Source organism: Microcebus murinus, chromosome 10 (genome assembly GCF_040939455.1).
Source record: "Microcebus murinus isolate Inina chromosome 10, M.murinus_Inina_mat1.0, whole genome shotgun sequence".
In the NCBI taxonomy this organism is placed as follows: Eukaryota; Metazoa; Chordata; class Mammalia; order Primates; family Cheirogaleidae; genus Microcebus; species Microcebus murinus.
The window spans coordinates 45421540-45436554 of record NC_134113.1 but is presented as its reverse complement, the minus strand read 5'-3'; the positions used below and the strand labels follow the sequence as shown (position 1 = coordinate 45436554).

The 15015-nt window shown below is 33.4% G+C and overlaps 1 protein-coding gene across 5 annotated transcripts in view; it reads left to right on the top strand.

The window, feature by feature from the left end:
- RAB3IP (RAB3A interacting protein) overlaps positions 1–15015 on the top strand; it is a 65111-nt gene that overhangs the window by 3530 nt on the left and 46566 nt on the right. For 3 of the 5 annotated variants that reach the window (XM_076007168.1, XM_012788729.2, XM_012788730.3), the window contains exons 2-3: positions 12397–12672; positions 13521–13779. In XM_076007168.1, coding sequence (XP_075863283.1) covers positions 12422–12672; positions 13521–13779 — 510 coding nt within the window. In that variant the 5' untranslated portion in view covers positions 12397–12421. Of the gene's footprint in view, positions 1–10693; positions 10779–12396; positions 12673–13520; positions 13780–15015 lie in introns of those variants that run through there. The other 2 variants (XM_012788731.3, XM_076007169.1) reach the window with 2 other exon arrangements.

Here is a 15015-nt window from a genome sequence, read left to right as displayed (position 1 = left end):
ACTAGGACTACAGGTGCACACGACTATACCTGGCTAATTTTTAAAAATTTTTTGTAGAGATGGAGTCTCACTACATTGCCCAGGCTGGTCTCAAACTGCTGGTCTCAAGTAATCCTCCTAACTTGGCCTCCCAAAGTGCCAGGATTATAGGCATGAATTTATGTATATACTTTAATGAGTGCCAAATAAGACAGATTGCTAGAATTGTTGAGCGGTGGGAAGGAAGGATGAGTAGTAGGTGGAAATATTTGTGTGTTGAAGTAATGAGGGAAGGCTTTGAGGATATTCTGAGGGAGTACACTTTTTCAAACTAAAATTTTGTGCAGTATAATTCTGGTTAACATGTATTTCAACAAAAGGTAGTAAAGGGCGGTAAATTACTATACACTTGATGATCCTAAAAGTAAAATGTCTGAGCTTTTGAAAAAAACTCCTTTCTGGTTAGTTTCTCTTTTTTTGTACTAACTATCCTTAGTTGTACCAGGTAGTACTTTTTTTTTTTTTTTTCCTTTTATGCTTCTGTAGCATCAAGTATACGCCTGTATTTTGGTACTTCTTAGTTTTGATATTTGCATTGTATTATAACTGCTTCTAGGGCACTAGAAATATATTTATTGACAAGGTGGTGTCTTCCTCTGGTCCACAAGTGCTTTGAGGGCAGGGCTTACCCCATTATATAGCATTGGGCCTGGGAGATACCATGCTGGGTTTGATGATGGCTGATCAGTTGAAAAATGTTCGAATGTATGAAATTGATCTAGCAGTAGAACTTGAAATGAGTGTTCTGAGTGAGAATTGAGGGGACTAGGGAAGAAGAGGGGGGGGATGCTTAAAACAGCGCTAACTTTCTCTGTTTTCCCTTCTTTCTTTTTCAACTTACAACTAAATGATGTATGTTTATAAGCTTAAATTGTATATAGTCATGATTAGACAAAGGTGGCAAAACTAATCCTGATTTATCTTAGAATGTAGGTGACACAAAATTAAATAGCTATAAGCTAAGATTACTTAGAGGAAAAAGAATGAAAATTACTGAAATAGTTCAAGTTTATGAGAGTTTTGCTGCTTTAGTTTGACAACAGGATTGTAAATGAGCAAAGTGGAAGTTCATGAAATTCCACTGGTGGGTGTGACTACATACACAGTTAAGTATTTGAATTGACAATTTAGTATAAAGAAACTCTGTTCAAGAATATGAGAGTGCCCTAGGAGCATGAAGGAGCATATGAATGATAGCTTAGAACCAATTAAGTAAGCGAATTCCAGGTAAGAGTAATAGTATTAAATATTTATTTTGGGGCTCTGGTTGACAGATCAGAATAAAGTATAAAAGAACAACCAAAATAAGTTTGAAAAACAGTAAATGTGCATTAATTAATTCCCTGTTGGGAAGAGAATCATATTTGAACTATATACCTCAGAAATACTCATTTTCCTCTTTCTTACCTTTTATCTCAGATAAATAAGAATCCCTTCTAATTTATAGGACAAATCCCTCAGTATACACTTGCTATTTTCCCCCATCACTTATTCTTTCTTTCTTAGATTTTTATAAAACCATATATTTGAACTGTGCTTCACAGTCTGTATAACATTTTTATATTGATAAGCCATTTGATTTTCTTAAATGTAGGCAGGGGAGATAATATCACTATCATTATAGATGTGGAAACTGAGGCTCAGAGAGATTAAGTGACTTGCACAAGTTTATATGGTTAGTGAATGACAGAGTCTGAACTGGAAGGAAGTTTGTCTGAAACTAGTCAGATAAAATGCTCAGGTTTCCTCAGACTTAAAAAATGTAATTTCTCCAGTTTTGATATTCTCTCAAGGTACTTACTGTTTTATTTCTGTATTTTCCAACAAAGCTGAACCACAAATAACTGTCTCCACTCTTGACTGCTTTGCTTTTCATTCCTTTTCTAAAGCCTCTCGTTGTTTATCCAATCAATGCATATACTTCAGTGCCTGTTGAATTAGTTTAGTTGACATATGTTCTTAAGAGCGTATACAAGATAAAGTGGCTTCTACTATTAAGAAAAAGAAATTTGAAAAACATTTTTTTTTGTATTTCTGTTCCAAGAATTTGTAATTAAATACTATGTAATACTGGTAACCCATAAAGTCAGAGCATTTTCTGAATACTCTCAATATAAGAATCTGTAATAACTGATGCCTCTTAATATGTCAGGTTGTATATTCAAGTACTGTGGAAATTCATCTGTGATCTGTTTTAATAAAAATGGGGAGATTGTGTTGCTTGATTGACCATTTGGCTAATTTTTTCCCTCGGGTTATTAATTGCATTTCCACTTATAAACGTAGAATGCTTCTTAAAATGTAATGTGATGTTTTTGGTATAAGCAAAATGTTAGTTTGGAAAGCTAACCTTAAAATTATAATGAAAGTTAATGAAAAAATGGTTTATATATATACTTTTTGTTTTGTTTTTTCTTCCTTATATAGTATTAGAATAAATCTTGGAGCTTTTTTTGAGAACATTCTAATTATGGAGAATTTCAAATAAGTAGACACAATAGTATAATGAATGTGAAAGTTTCCATCACCTAGCCCAATATCTATAAACAATGGTCAGTCCTGACCTGTCCACTTTCTCTTTCTTGTGTTACATTTCGAAGCAAATTGCAGGCATTTTATAATTTCATCTATAAATATTTAAGTGTTATTTCTAAAAAGGGCAGTTAACTGCATTACTATTACAAATTTTTAAAAATTTTATAATTTCATCTGTAAATATTTAAGTATATATTTCTAAAAAAATTAAGGGCAGTTAACTACATTACTATCACAAATTTTTAAAAATTAACACTAAATCCTTGGTATTAAATATCTACTTTTTTTTAATACACAGGAATAGGACTTTTACAGTAAAATCAAGCTTCTGTTTATTTTGATTTGTATGCTCCCCCCCCCCCCCCAAGTCCTCTAAGGAGCTGAATAAGTATTTTACATTTGATGTTAGCCAAAAGGTCGAGAAGCAATTGAATAAGTATTTTAAATCACAGCATAGCGGCAAAATAGAGGAGGAAATAATGATAGCAAAAATAATGTAGGGAAAAAGAATAGAAAGGACACAAGGCAATAGCAAATGCTCATTTCAATAGTAGTGCTTTAGAGAAACTTCACTTTCTCTTTCTGAAAGGAAGACATGGGTTCAGAGATTAAAGAGTATTCTTCTGTTTGGATTGTTCACTTCTTAGCTTTTGTCTTGATCTAACCTTTATTTTCATTTTCTCCCCCATTCTACTTTCTAAGCATGTCTCAGGTGTAGTGGAGTTAGGTATTGGAGTCATACACACCAGGGTGTGATTCCTAGGGCTGTTATTAATTGGCCTTTGATCTTAATTAAATTATTTAATCTTGAGTCTAGGTTTCTATATCTGTAAAAAAGGGATACAAATCATTTCAGGGTGGGTATGGTGGCTCACACCTGTACTGCTAGCACTCTGGGAGGCCAAGGTGGGAGGACTGCTTGAGTTCAGGAGTTCAAGACCAGCCTGAGCAAGAGTGAGACGCTGTCTTTACTAAAAATAGAAAAATTAGCTGGGTTTTGGGTGTCATGGTGTGTGCCTGTGGTCCAGCTACTTGGAAGGTTGAGGCAGGAGGATCGCTTGAGCCCCAGAATTTGAGGTTTCACTGAGCTGTGATGAGGCCTCTGCATTCTTCCCAGGGTGGCAGAGTGAGACACTGTCTCAAAAAAAAAAAAAGAAAAAAAATCATTTCAAAGGGATACTGTGAGGATTAACTAGAATAATTGTGTGTGTATGTATAAATATAAATGAAGCTATTATGAGTGTTTTCTATATATATGGAAACACTATATATATGTCTCCATCCCTTCCATTCCCAGTGTATGACCTTAGCATTAGATCAGACCTTCATAATCTCTTGTGTAGCCGTCTCTCTAGTAAAGTTCTTATTTTTCTAGTGACTACAGTATATTTCCTCAATATTTGAATGTACAACCTGGCATATTTAGAAATGTTATTGCAGATTCTTTAATGACTACATTAAAATATACTTTCTAAAATGTAGACCTCACCATCTCTTCAGGATAAAATCCAAGCAACATTTCCCATGTTAAAGGAGGTTTGAAAAAAAAAAAAAGGGAACTGGGCATGGTGGCTCATGCCTGTAATCCCAGCACTTTGGGAGGCTGAGATGGGAGAATCGCTTGAGGCCAGGAATTCAAGACCAGCCTGGGCAACATAGCAAAACCTGTCTCTAAAAAAAAAAAAAAAAAAGAGAGAGAGAGAGAGGGAGAAGGTCTTACATTGTGGTCCAGGCTGGAGTGCAGTGACATGATCACAGTTCACTGTAGCCTTGAACTCCTGGACTCAAGCGAACCTTCCACCACAGCCTCCTGGGCATACAAGTGCATGCCACCACACCTGGTTTCCCCACTTTTTAATTTATTTTAAATTTTTATTTTATGTGATTTTTTTTTTTTTTGAGAGATGGGGTCTTGTTTTGTCACCTGGGCTGGAGTGCAGTCGTGCATTCATAGCTCAATGCAGCCTGGAACTCCTGGGCTTGAATGAGCATAGGCATGTGCCATAAAGGAGTCTTTTAATGGTCACATGTCTGCCTAACCAGTCAGATTTTCTGTCACTCTATTTTGTTTCCTTAGTGCCAGACCCTTGTTTTCTGACTGTCCTATCACCTTGGCTTTCTATTGGGATTGTATTCAGCATTTAAAATCCTACTGACTTTTCCTTAAAACATTCTCTGCTCTCTTCTTCCTTCCCCATAGGCCTCAGGGTAGTCATGTACTGGCTCATAATAGGCTGTGTGCCATCCCTACTCCATTTGTACCTGTATTCTTAGAACTTAGCACCAGGATTTTGCCCTGAGGAGTAGAAGCTGGCAATCATTCTTCCATTCCAAGAGGAATAAATGTAATTTATCATATATATGCATAAATAAATGTATTTAATAAATATTTGTAGTATATGTTGAAGGTTTTTAAAGAAGCGAACTAATTGATGGAATTTATAACACTTCATTATCTGTTACTGAAGTAGCAATCAAATTTTTAATGTCAGGAACAATTTCTTCCATAATGCACGCTAAATTAAGAAGTCATTTGGGAATTGCGAAAGCATCTGGACCTCCCTCCCTGCCCCCCATCTCCCAGCAGTCTCTGAATAAATTGAAGGAGGAAAATAATACTTACATAATCCTTAAACCTTTTCTTTTGACCTGCCTTGGAACATTTATTATTGTGATAATAAGAGTAAAAAAGAATTACAGTATAATGTATACATGTTTGCTTTGTTGAGGAATAACATTCAGAACAAAAAGCTTTTAATTTTTAATACATATTTAAACCAAATAAGACAACCATTGTTTTTTGTTCTTATTGATGGTGTTTGTGCTGATACAGTATGATAATATTTGGCAAATATTATTCAGAAAATGCCTTAGAGATCATTATAATAACTAATTTTAATTGCCAAGTGCCAGATACGGTGCTAAGCCCTTATGTATATTTCTGACTTAATTTCCATGACAACTTTATGAGATAGGTATGGTAATTATCTACATTTTTCAGAGAAATTGAGAATTAAATCTCTAGGATCACATTATTAGTAACTGGTCAAGCTAAGATTTGAGCCTGATTCCAGAATACAAGCTTTTTGGAGAGGTAGCGAATACTGGTTGAGTCATCCCATTGGCCTTCCTTCTAGTAGACAGATGAACTCACTGTTTTATCATCCAGAATTATTGGAAACAATTCCAGCATGAAATAGATGAAGATATTTGGTCTCGGAGAAGTTAAATGACCTGCCCATGTTCATAGGTATAAATTAGAACCTTAGCTTTCTTCTTCAGCTACTGCTATTTCTGCCCTGTTGTGATGCCATACTACATCTTCCTGTGTTAGAAATGATTTACTTTCCAAAGTATAATGCTTTGAGGAATTTTAGTAAATATAGAATTTAAACTATTTAATTTTTACATATATTTAGTTGATACAGAAAAAGATAAAAATCACATCTTTAACTTTTTTTTGCTAAAAGTAAATCCTGTTTCCTGTTTGTCAAGGTAAGTCAAATAGGGGGAATGTACTTTTGTGGGAAAATGTATTTTATTTGTTCTTTTGGACTACTGAGTTAAATTGAGTTCCTAGCTTTCAGTTAAATGATGTTATTTCCACTTTATTCATGTACTTCAGATGTTTCATTGGAAATATTTTACCAATAATTTATCCTACTTTCTTGAGTTGTTCTAGGGATGCATTTTGTTTTCAATTAGAATATTCATTTTAATTAGAAAAAATAATTTTGTAAGAAGTTATTAGGATTTTTCTAGGCATTCATAAAATGAGTTAATATATATGAAATTCTTAGCACCACTATCTGACACATAGTTAACTTTCAGTAAAGATTGGCTGTTGTTTTTACTGTGATAATGTCCAGAAACAAAAAAATAACATGAAATGCATATGAGGGATCAGAAGCAAATTGTTTTGATCAACATTTTCTTATGATTGGAAATCAGCTTTATTACTTGGAGCTGACTAATAGGGCCAGCCAAGTTGCGTTGGTAATTTACCCATAAAAATTTAATGTGGTTTTTTTCACATATTGGTAGTGATCCTTCACAAGTTTAGTTTATAAGTTGGGATAATCTCTAATTGAAATTAGTTCTTTTCCAGTCACTCATTGTTTAATGCAAAGAGTATGACTGCTTAAAAATAGCAGTTTATTTTACTCATATGAAGACCTTAGATATGAAATAAACCCTTAAACTTCCATGTATTTTAAAGAACGAAAGATTTTTCAGACCAGTGAGATTGGCAGCTCATTACTAGCTAAATTACATTTTATGGAAATTTTACATGCTGAAAAGGGGACTAAATTTAATCTTAAAATAATCTCCTTTTCAGAAGTGACTTGAGTTAAAACAATATTTAAATGTTTCTTCCAGAATGGAAACATTGTAGGTTAGAGGCACTGCTCAGAGGTGCTGTCCTAAATGTTATAAAGCGGTGGTCCCCAACCTCTAGACCGCTGACATCCCGAAAATATTTCTATTTCCGTAAATGCTTTATCACCTAGACATTCCTGGAAGGCCTTTCCAAGGGCTTTGTCTTTCTCATTATTTTCTATTTCTTGTTTGGGTCTGTTCTTTGGCTTTTATTCTAAGAGTCCTTTGCTTCTGCTTTTCTTGTTCTTATGTGGTCTCTGAATACCCTTTGTATCTTCTGTAGCATTTCTCACAGTGTATCATTGTCTCTAGTTGTCTTTCTCTTGTACTTCATTGAGCCTGTTGGAAGGCAGAATAGATTTTTCATCTGCTTTCACCATCTTTTGGTGCCTAGTAGGTCCTTGGTAAATACTTGCTGAAAAAATGGCCAAAATGTTGTGTTTATATATGGGAAAAATAGGGTCGATGTTGCAGGGATGATAGATTTTAATCAAAACATTTTTGGTAGAATGGTCTAACAATGGAATGACAAAGCAATTATGGTGGCAGTTGTATGTCCTGGTGGTTAAGAGGTTGAACTCTGGAGTCGGACAGGCATATGTTTTAGTTCTGGCTGCTCTCAGCTGCAGTTTTCTCAACAATAAATGTATGGGAATAGTACCTAATATTTAGTAAATGTTCAATAAATATTCGCTGTTATTATGGGAGAAGCTACCTTATCTTCCTGTGTGATTGGGGTTTGGTATATTGATGGCTCAGCTTCCCAGTCCCTCTCTCTTCCCCTGAATTATTTTGAAGCAAATATAAAAAATCTTCTTATTTCATCCATAAATACTTCAGTGTGTATCCTTAAAAGATACGGATTTTTTTACATGACTGTATTACCCCTAAAATTAAATGTAATTCCTAACAACATCATTTGTTCTTACAGTTGTTTTATTCAAATAAGAATTCAAACAAGACTCACACATTGTGTTCAGTTTTGTCTCTTAAGTCTCTTTTTAAATCTATAAATTACCTCTTCCTCTTTTTTTTTTTTTTCAGTTTACTTATTGGAAAGACCAATTGGTTTGTCTACTAGAGTTTCCCAAAGTCTAGATTTTGCTGTTTTTGTCTCTGTGGTGGTATTTAACATGTTCCTTTCTCTATATTTACTATAAACTGATGAATCAAGAGGCTTGATTGGTTTGAGTTCCTTTTTTTTCCTTAGGGAGGCAAGAATGCTTTATGAATGGTGGTGGTGTTCATTTCTTATTTACTACATAATACACATAATGTTTGATTGTCTCCCTTTTTTTGATGAGATGTGATCAGTTAGTTCAGATGCTATCTTTCTGATTCATTAAAAAGGTCCTCAAACAGGTTTTTTACCTTATGGGTTTAATAGTTATTGATAATTATTGCCTCTAGACCTATTATTTCATTAGGATTGCAAAGTTATTTTTGCTAAATGGAGTTTTTTTAAAAAAGAACTTTTTCTTATGAACTATTTATTTTTTTTGTTTTTTCAAAATATTAAGGGGGTACAAGTGATTTTGTTACATGGATATCTTGTGTAATGCTTAAGTCAGGGCTTTTGGTGTGCCCATCATCAGTATAATGTTCATTGTACCCAATAGGTAAGTTTTTATCCCACACCCACCCTCCTGCTCTTCATGAACTACTTATCTTCCTAAAGGTCAGGGTTAATACTTCATTCTTTCCATTTATTTACCAGTTTTGAAAATAATGAATTGATTCCACAGTGCTGATCCAAGGGGACCAGTGAGGTTTTTGTTGTTTGTTTGTTTTATTTTTGGTGTCATTGTGAATTAATGGATTTAAAAATATTTGGGTTTCAGTTCTTTGCAGATATTATCCTTTTTGATGTTCAGATTGTACCATCTTTTGTTAGTGGGAGTCCTTTTGATATGACTCCAGTAGTCTCTGATAGCTTACTTGCTTCCTGGTATAACAGGATGTTCCAGGGTCCTTTTGTATGTTTCTGCCCCGGGCCTTGAATCAGTCATTTTTCCAAGGAGCCCATGTTCTTTTTCGTAGGAAGTGGTATTACTCTTAGAACATGGGTACTCTTTGCTTCTAAATCGGTCAGTGTTGCTACACTTTTGCATTGGATGGAGTTAGGAATTTTTTTTAATGGTAAGTTTTTTCTGATATTTCTGGTTGCACACTCTGGAATTTTAACTTCTTTGATTTTATATTTATATCTTTTTTCTATATATGCTGAAAATCTTGGTTCCAGATGACATTGGCATAACTTACTTGCTTTATCTTATTATATTTAATACTTTTGTATCAACATTGCTACTATTATTATCACTGAAAATAGTTTGTGATTTTTTTCACTTCCTTTTGTTTTTAGAATACTTTCCATTAGGAATATATATTACTACATTTTAAAATCATTTAAAATAGTTCTTTTCTATTGGTCATTAAACTACTATCTCAGTACACAGATTTATTTACTTTATTTTTAGGGATTCTTTTTTAAAGTTTAATTTTGTTATATCACTTATGTGGTTTCAAGCTCAAATTAAAATCTGTAAAGCAATATACATTCAGAAAAGTCTAGCTTTCACTCTACCTGTTCTCTCTCTCCTACAAATAACCATTTTTATTAGTTTTTGGTTAATCCTTCCATTTCTAAGAATAGGTATATATACATATAAATACATATATACATATAAATTTGTATACTCATTTTCCTTTCTTAGATAAAAGATAGCTTACTATACACAGTTATTTATCCTGTTTTTTTAAACTTAGGAGTGTATTCTCAAGGTCACTTCATAGCAGTATGTAGATATTATTCATTTCTTTTTACAGCTGTGTAGGGCTTCATTATGAGGGTGTATCCTAGTTCATTAAATCAGTCTTTTGCTTTTACAAATAGTGCTACTTGTCTTATAAATGTATCTTTTCTTTTTCATTTTGACAGCTTATCTTTGGGATAAAGCCCTAAGAGTGGCATCCTGGGGCATAGGTTTAATGACTATGTCATTTTGCTAGATAGTGCTAAATTTTCCCTCAGAGGATTTGTATCATTTTGTATCTCCAGAAATGCAAATGCTTTTACATCTTAGGATTCAGTGAACCGTCAAGCTGTAGAGAAGTATATTAGAAGTATATATAATTTTGAAAGAATATGTAAATATGGAGTTTCCCAATTTTACTGCAACCTTTATGTTCTCTACTTGTCTTATTTTTAACACTTGTTATTAGGGATATGAGAGGGTTAAATTTTTCAGTTAGTTTAATAAATGAATGAATATTTCTGCATTTTATGGAAGAAATTATATCCTGTATTGGTGCTCATGTTTGGGAATTTTGAAGTTCTGGAAAGGTATCATTTACAATTATCAAAGTACTATTATAGATAGGAAAAAAATTAGTAAGAGAGATTGGGTTCAGATCATAGAAGACCTTATTTTTTATTTTTATTTTTATTTTTATATTTTTTGAGATAAGAGTCTCTGTTGCCCAGCCTAGCTCACAGCAACCTCAAACTCCTGGGCTCAAGTGATCCTCTATCCTCAGCATCCTGGGTAACTGGGACTACAGGCATGCACCACCATGCCTGGCTAATTTATTTATATATGTATGTGTATATATATACACATATATATATATGTATGTATATATGTGTGTGTGTGTGTGTATATATATATATATATATATATATATATATAGTAGTTGTCTAGCTAATTTCTTTCTATTTTTTTTAGTAGAGATGGAGTCTCACTCTTGCTCAGGCTGGTCTCAACCTCCTGAGCTCAAATGATCCTCCCGCCTCTGCCTCCCAGAAGACCTTATTTTTTAGTCTAGTAAGTTTGGATTTCATTCTGTAGACAGTGGAAAATCAATAAAGGATTTATACAATTTCTTTTAGCTTTAGATTCTTCAAGTGGAAAACTTAAGGTGGTACAATTCTTAGTTTTTAGTAAACTTTGTGATGTAATTCAGTAGTTATATGAAGTATCTTTTGCTTCTGGAGAAACTGAAGCATACATGTTATTATTAATGGATGACAGTGATAATAAATGTTTATTGAGGCCATACTCTGTGCCAGGTGCATAGTACTCTACAAAATATTTTACATTGATTGTCTCCTTTAATCTTCATAGCAACAAGAACAAGGGAGGGAACACTGTTATCACCATTTTCATCCCATCACAGGAGAAATTTAAAGCTTACAGAAATGAAAGACATTATCCAGGATTGGTCCTAGACCTATAAAGGACATTATTGGGACAATCAGATCTGAATGGGGCCTGTTAATTAGATGGTAGTTTTGATCAATGTTAACTTCCAGATTTTGAGATTAGATGGTTTTGTGGTTAGATAGGAGAATGTCCTTGTACTTAGGGGAGATAGATAGATAGATGGATAGTATCTAGCCATAGACTATGAAAAATGTATTAAAAATGGCTGGATACTTTCTGGATAGTCCTATTATATGTATACACTGAGGAATTAAGGGATAATGGATATCATGTCTGAAACTTATTTTCAAGGGGCTTAAAAATGTTAACAATTTCATAATCTGGGTGAAAGGTGTACTGGAGCTCTAATTCTAATGTAAATTTAAAATAACTTCAAAATAAAAAAGATTAAAAACACTGACTCATGCAAATTCAGATAGCTAGTATGAGGCAGCAGAGAACAAGTAGTTGAACTAAGGTCTGTTTCATTCTGAGTGTGTGTGTATGTATATATCTTTACTGCTTTTTCTACTTATTCTAACCAGGGTCTCATATGATAGCAAAGTTAAATATAAATTCAAGAGATCTGTTATATAGCAGGGCAACTGTAGTTAATGTTGATATATTCTTGAAAAAACACACAGGGTAGATGTTTAGTGCTCTCATTACAACAAAAATAACTGTGTGAGATAATGCATTTGTTAATTAGCTAGAGTTAACCATTTTACAATGTGTATATACCTTGAGACATGTTGTACATAATAAATATATGCAATGTTATCTGTCAAATTAAAAAAATTGTTTTAAGAGTTTCATAGCATAACAATTGTTATTGACTCTAAGATTGTACTTTTAGATTATATTTATAACATGTTATTTTCATATTTAAATAGTATACCCAATGAGAGAAATGAGTTTAATGTGAACATTTAAATAATAATTTTAAAATAAAAATATTAAACATTTTTATTCATTCCTCATACATATTATACTCACTTTTATAGCGTTAGGTGTCACTTTCAAGTCTCTTCCAAATCAAATTGTTTCCCTTTTGTAGTAGTTATACTCTGAGGTTACTTAATAAATGTTAAATGATTATGGTTTTTTTTTCCTTTTTTTACTGTCTCTTATTGTAAGCTTATATTTTATAATGGACTTAAACACATATTATTTATATATCTTAATTTAGTTTTAAATATCACTATCTAAAAATGATTATATACTTTTTGTTTTAACATAGGTTGTCTTATGATGAGGCTTTTGCTATGGCTAATGACCCCTTGGAAGGCTTCCATGAAGTAAACCTTGCTTCACCTACTTCTCCAGACCTTCTTGGTGTGTGTGATTCTGGGACTCAGGAGCAGACTACCTCACCAAGTGTAATCTACCGGCCACATCCTTCAGCTTTATGCTCTACCCCTATCCAGGCTAATGCATTAGATGTTTCTGAACTTCCTACACAACCTGTGTATTCATCCCCCAGACGTTTAAATTGTGCAGAAATATCCGGTATCAGGTAAGGGATCATTAAAATATTTATTTTGGATTATTGTTTCTAAAAAATAGTTTGCTTGGTTACCTTATGTTAAGTTTTACTATTTTAGAAAATTTGAATAACATATACTTGCCCATGTAGAGAAATACATGTTAATGTTCTAGAGCAGGGGTTGGCAAACATTTATGTGAAGGACCAGATAGTAAATATTTTAGGCTTTGCAGGCCATAGAGTCTCTATTGCAATTTTCAACTCAGCCTTTAGAGTATGAAAGCAGCCATAAGCAGTATGTAAATGAATGAGTGTGGCTGTGTTCCAATAAACTTTATATATGAACACAGAATTTTGAATATCATATAATTTCCACATGCCAAAAATATTATTTTCATCTCTTTCCAATCATTTGAAAATGCAAAAACCATTCTTGTCTTATGGGCATTATAAAAACAGGTGGCAGGCTTGGTTTAGCCTGCAGGCTGCAATTTGTCAACCCCTGTTCTTGAATAGCACTATACAGTAGAACTTTCTGTGATGAAAATGTTCTGTTTCGGGGGGGGGAGAGGGGTGGACATGGGGAGAAATGGCAGGGGCAATATATATAACCCTAACAATATTTGTACCCCCGTAATATGAAAAAATAAAAAATTAAAAAAAAATGTTCTGTTTCAGTGCTATCTAATGTGAAGGATAGTCATTAGCCATATGTGCCTATTGAGCACTTGAAATATGGCTGGTATGATTGAGGATATACTATTAATTAAATACAGAGGCTACCAAATTGGATGGTGCAGTTCCAGAGCTGTGTGTTTATGCCAGTTCTATTTGAGTATATGATGATGTTTTCTGAAAAATGTTTCTCTCCTTTGCAGCATTCATGTTACAGACCCAGCACCTTGTTCTACCTCTGGAGTCACAGCTGGGTTAACTAAATTAACTACAAGAAAGGACAACTGTAATGCAGAGAGGGAGTTTTTACAGGGTGCTACTGTAACAGAGGCTTGTGATGGCAGTGATGATATTTTTGGGTTGAGTACCGATAGTCTGTCCCGTTTACGAAGCCCATCTGTTTTGGAAGTTAGAGAAAAGGGCTATGAACGATTAAAAGAAGAACTCGCAAAAGCTCAGAGGGTAAGAAAAAGAGATATTTTATTCTTCTATATATTATTTTAGAAATTAGTATTTCTCCATGGGGTCTGTTAACTCACAAATGAAGTCGTTACAGTTCTACACTTATCCTTCACATATGCCCAGCCTCAGTTCCTACTGGGCAACATTTAGCAATCTATGAAATGGGCTGGGTAGCTAGGAAGTTCATTAAAGAGTACTAACTCGAAAAATGAGATTCTGAAACTCTTCTGTGTCCCCTACATTGTTTGCTTGTGTTATCTGTAATGCAAATTTAGCAAGTTATATTCCTTGAGTGGATTTCCCTTTCTTATATGTAGTTGACTTGATGGTCATTGACTTGAAGTTACTCAGTCCAAGTCATTTTGAGGAATTGTTTTAGTAACATCATCTTTGTTATTCAGCTGAGTTTGAGTATTTTCTGTATCTTGCCTCAGAGAATTTTCTTGGTAAATTGTTCTGTTTCCCATTTGGTCGACTTTTAAATTTCTGCTATTTATTTCCAAATTTGTGGCCATATCTTATTCTTTTTCTGAGACTATAATTAAATTTTGGAGGTAAATTTATAGGATGACATGCGTACATTAGAAAACAGGAGCACACCTTTCAATAGCTCATCTGGTAGAGTAGAGGATTGTAGACTGGACAGAAAACAGGAAAAGTCTCAAGTGAACAATCTAAGCTCCTATTTTAAGAACCTAAAAAAGAAAAGCAAAATAAAACCAGAGCAAGTAGAAGGAAGAAAATAATAGAGGTAAGAGAAGTAGTCAATGAAATTGAGAAAAAAGATAGAGACAATGAATGAAACAAAATGCTGGCTATTTAAAAAGAGTAATAAAATCGACAAACCTCTGTCAAGACAGACGAAGAAAAAGAACCACAGAAGACAATTATCAATAGCAGAAGGGAAATGGGATATCACTATAGACAATCTAGGTGAAATACCAATTCATATTTAGAAAATTGAGAAGATAGGGCAAACATTTTATGGATGTAATTTCTAGCATATTATGACATTTCACAAATGTATGTTCCCACACTGTCCCTACCATACTTGTCTCTCAGTAGCATAGTACATTCATCTTTTTAATTCCCGGTGCCTAGCATAATATAGTACAATGCCTAATATATATATATATATGTATATATATATATCTTTATAAATGATTCAGTGAATGGCTAATGGTTAAACAGCCATGCACATATATTAACATTTTTTGTTAAAATACATTTCATCAG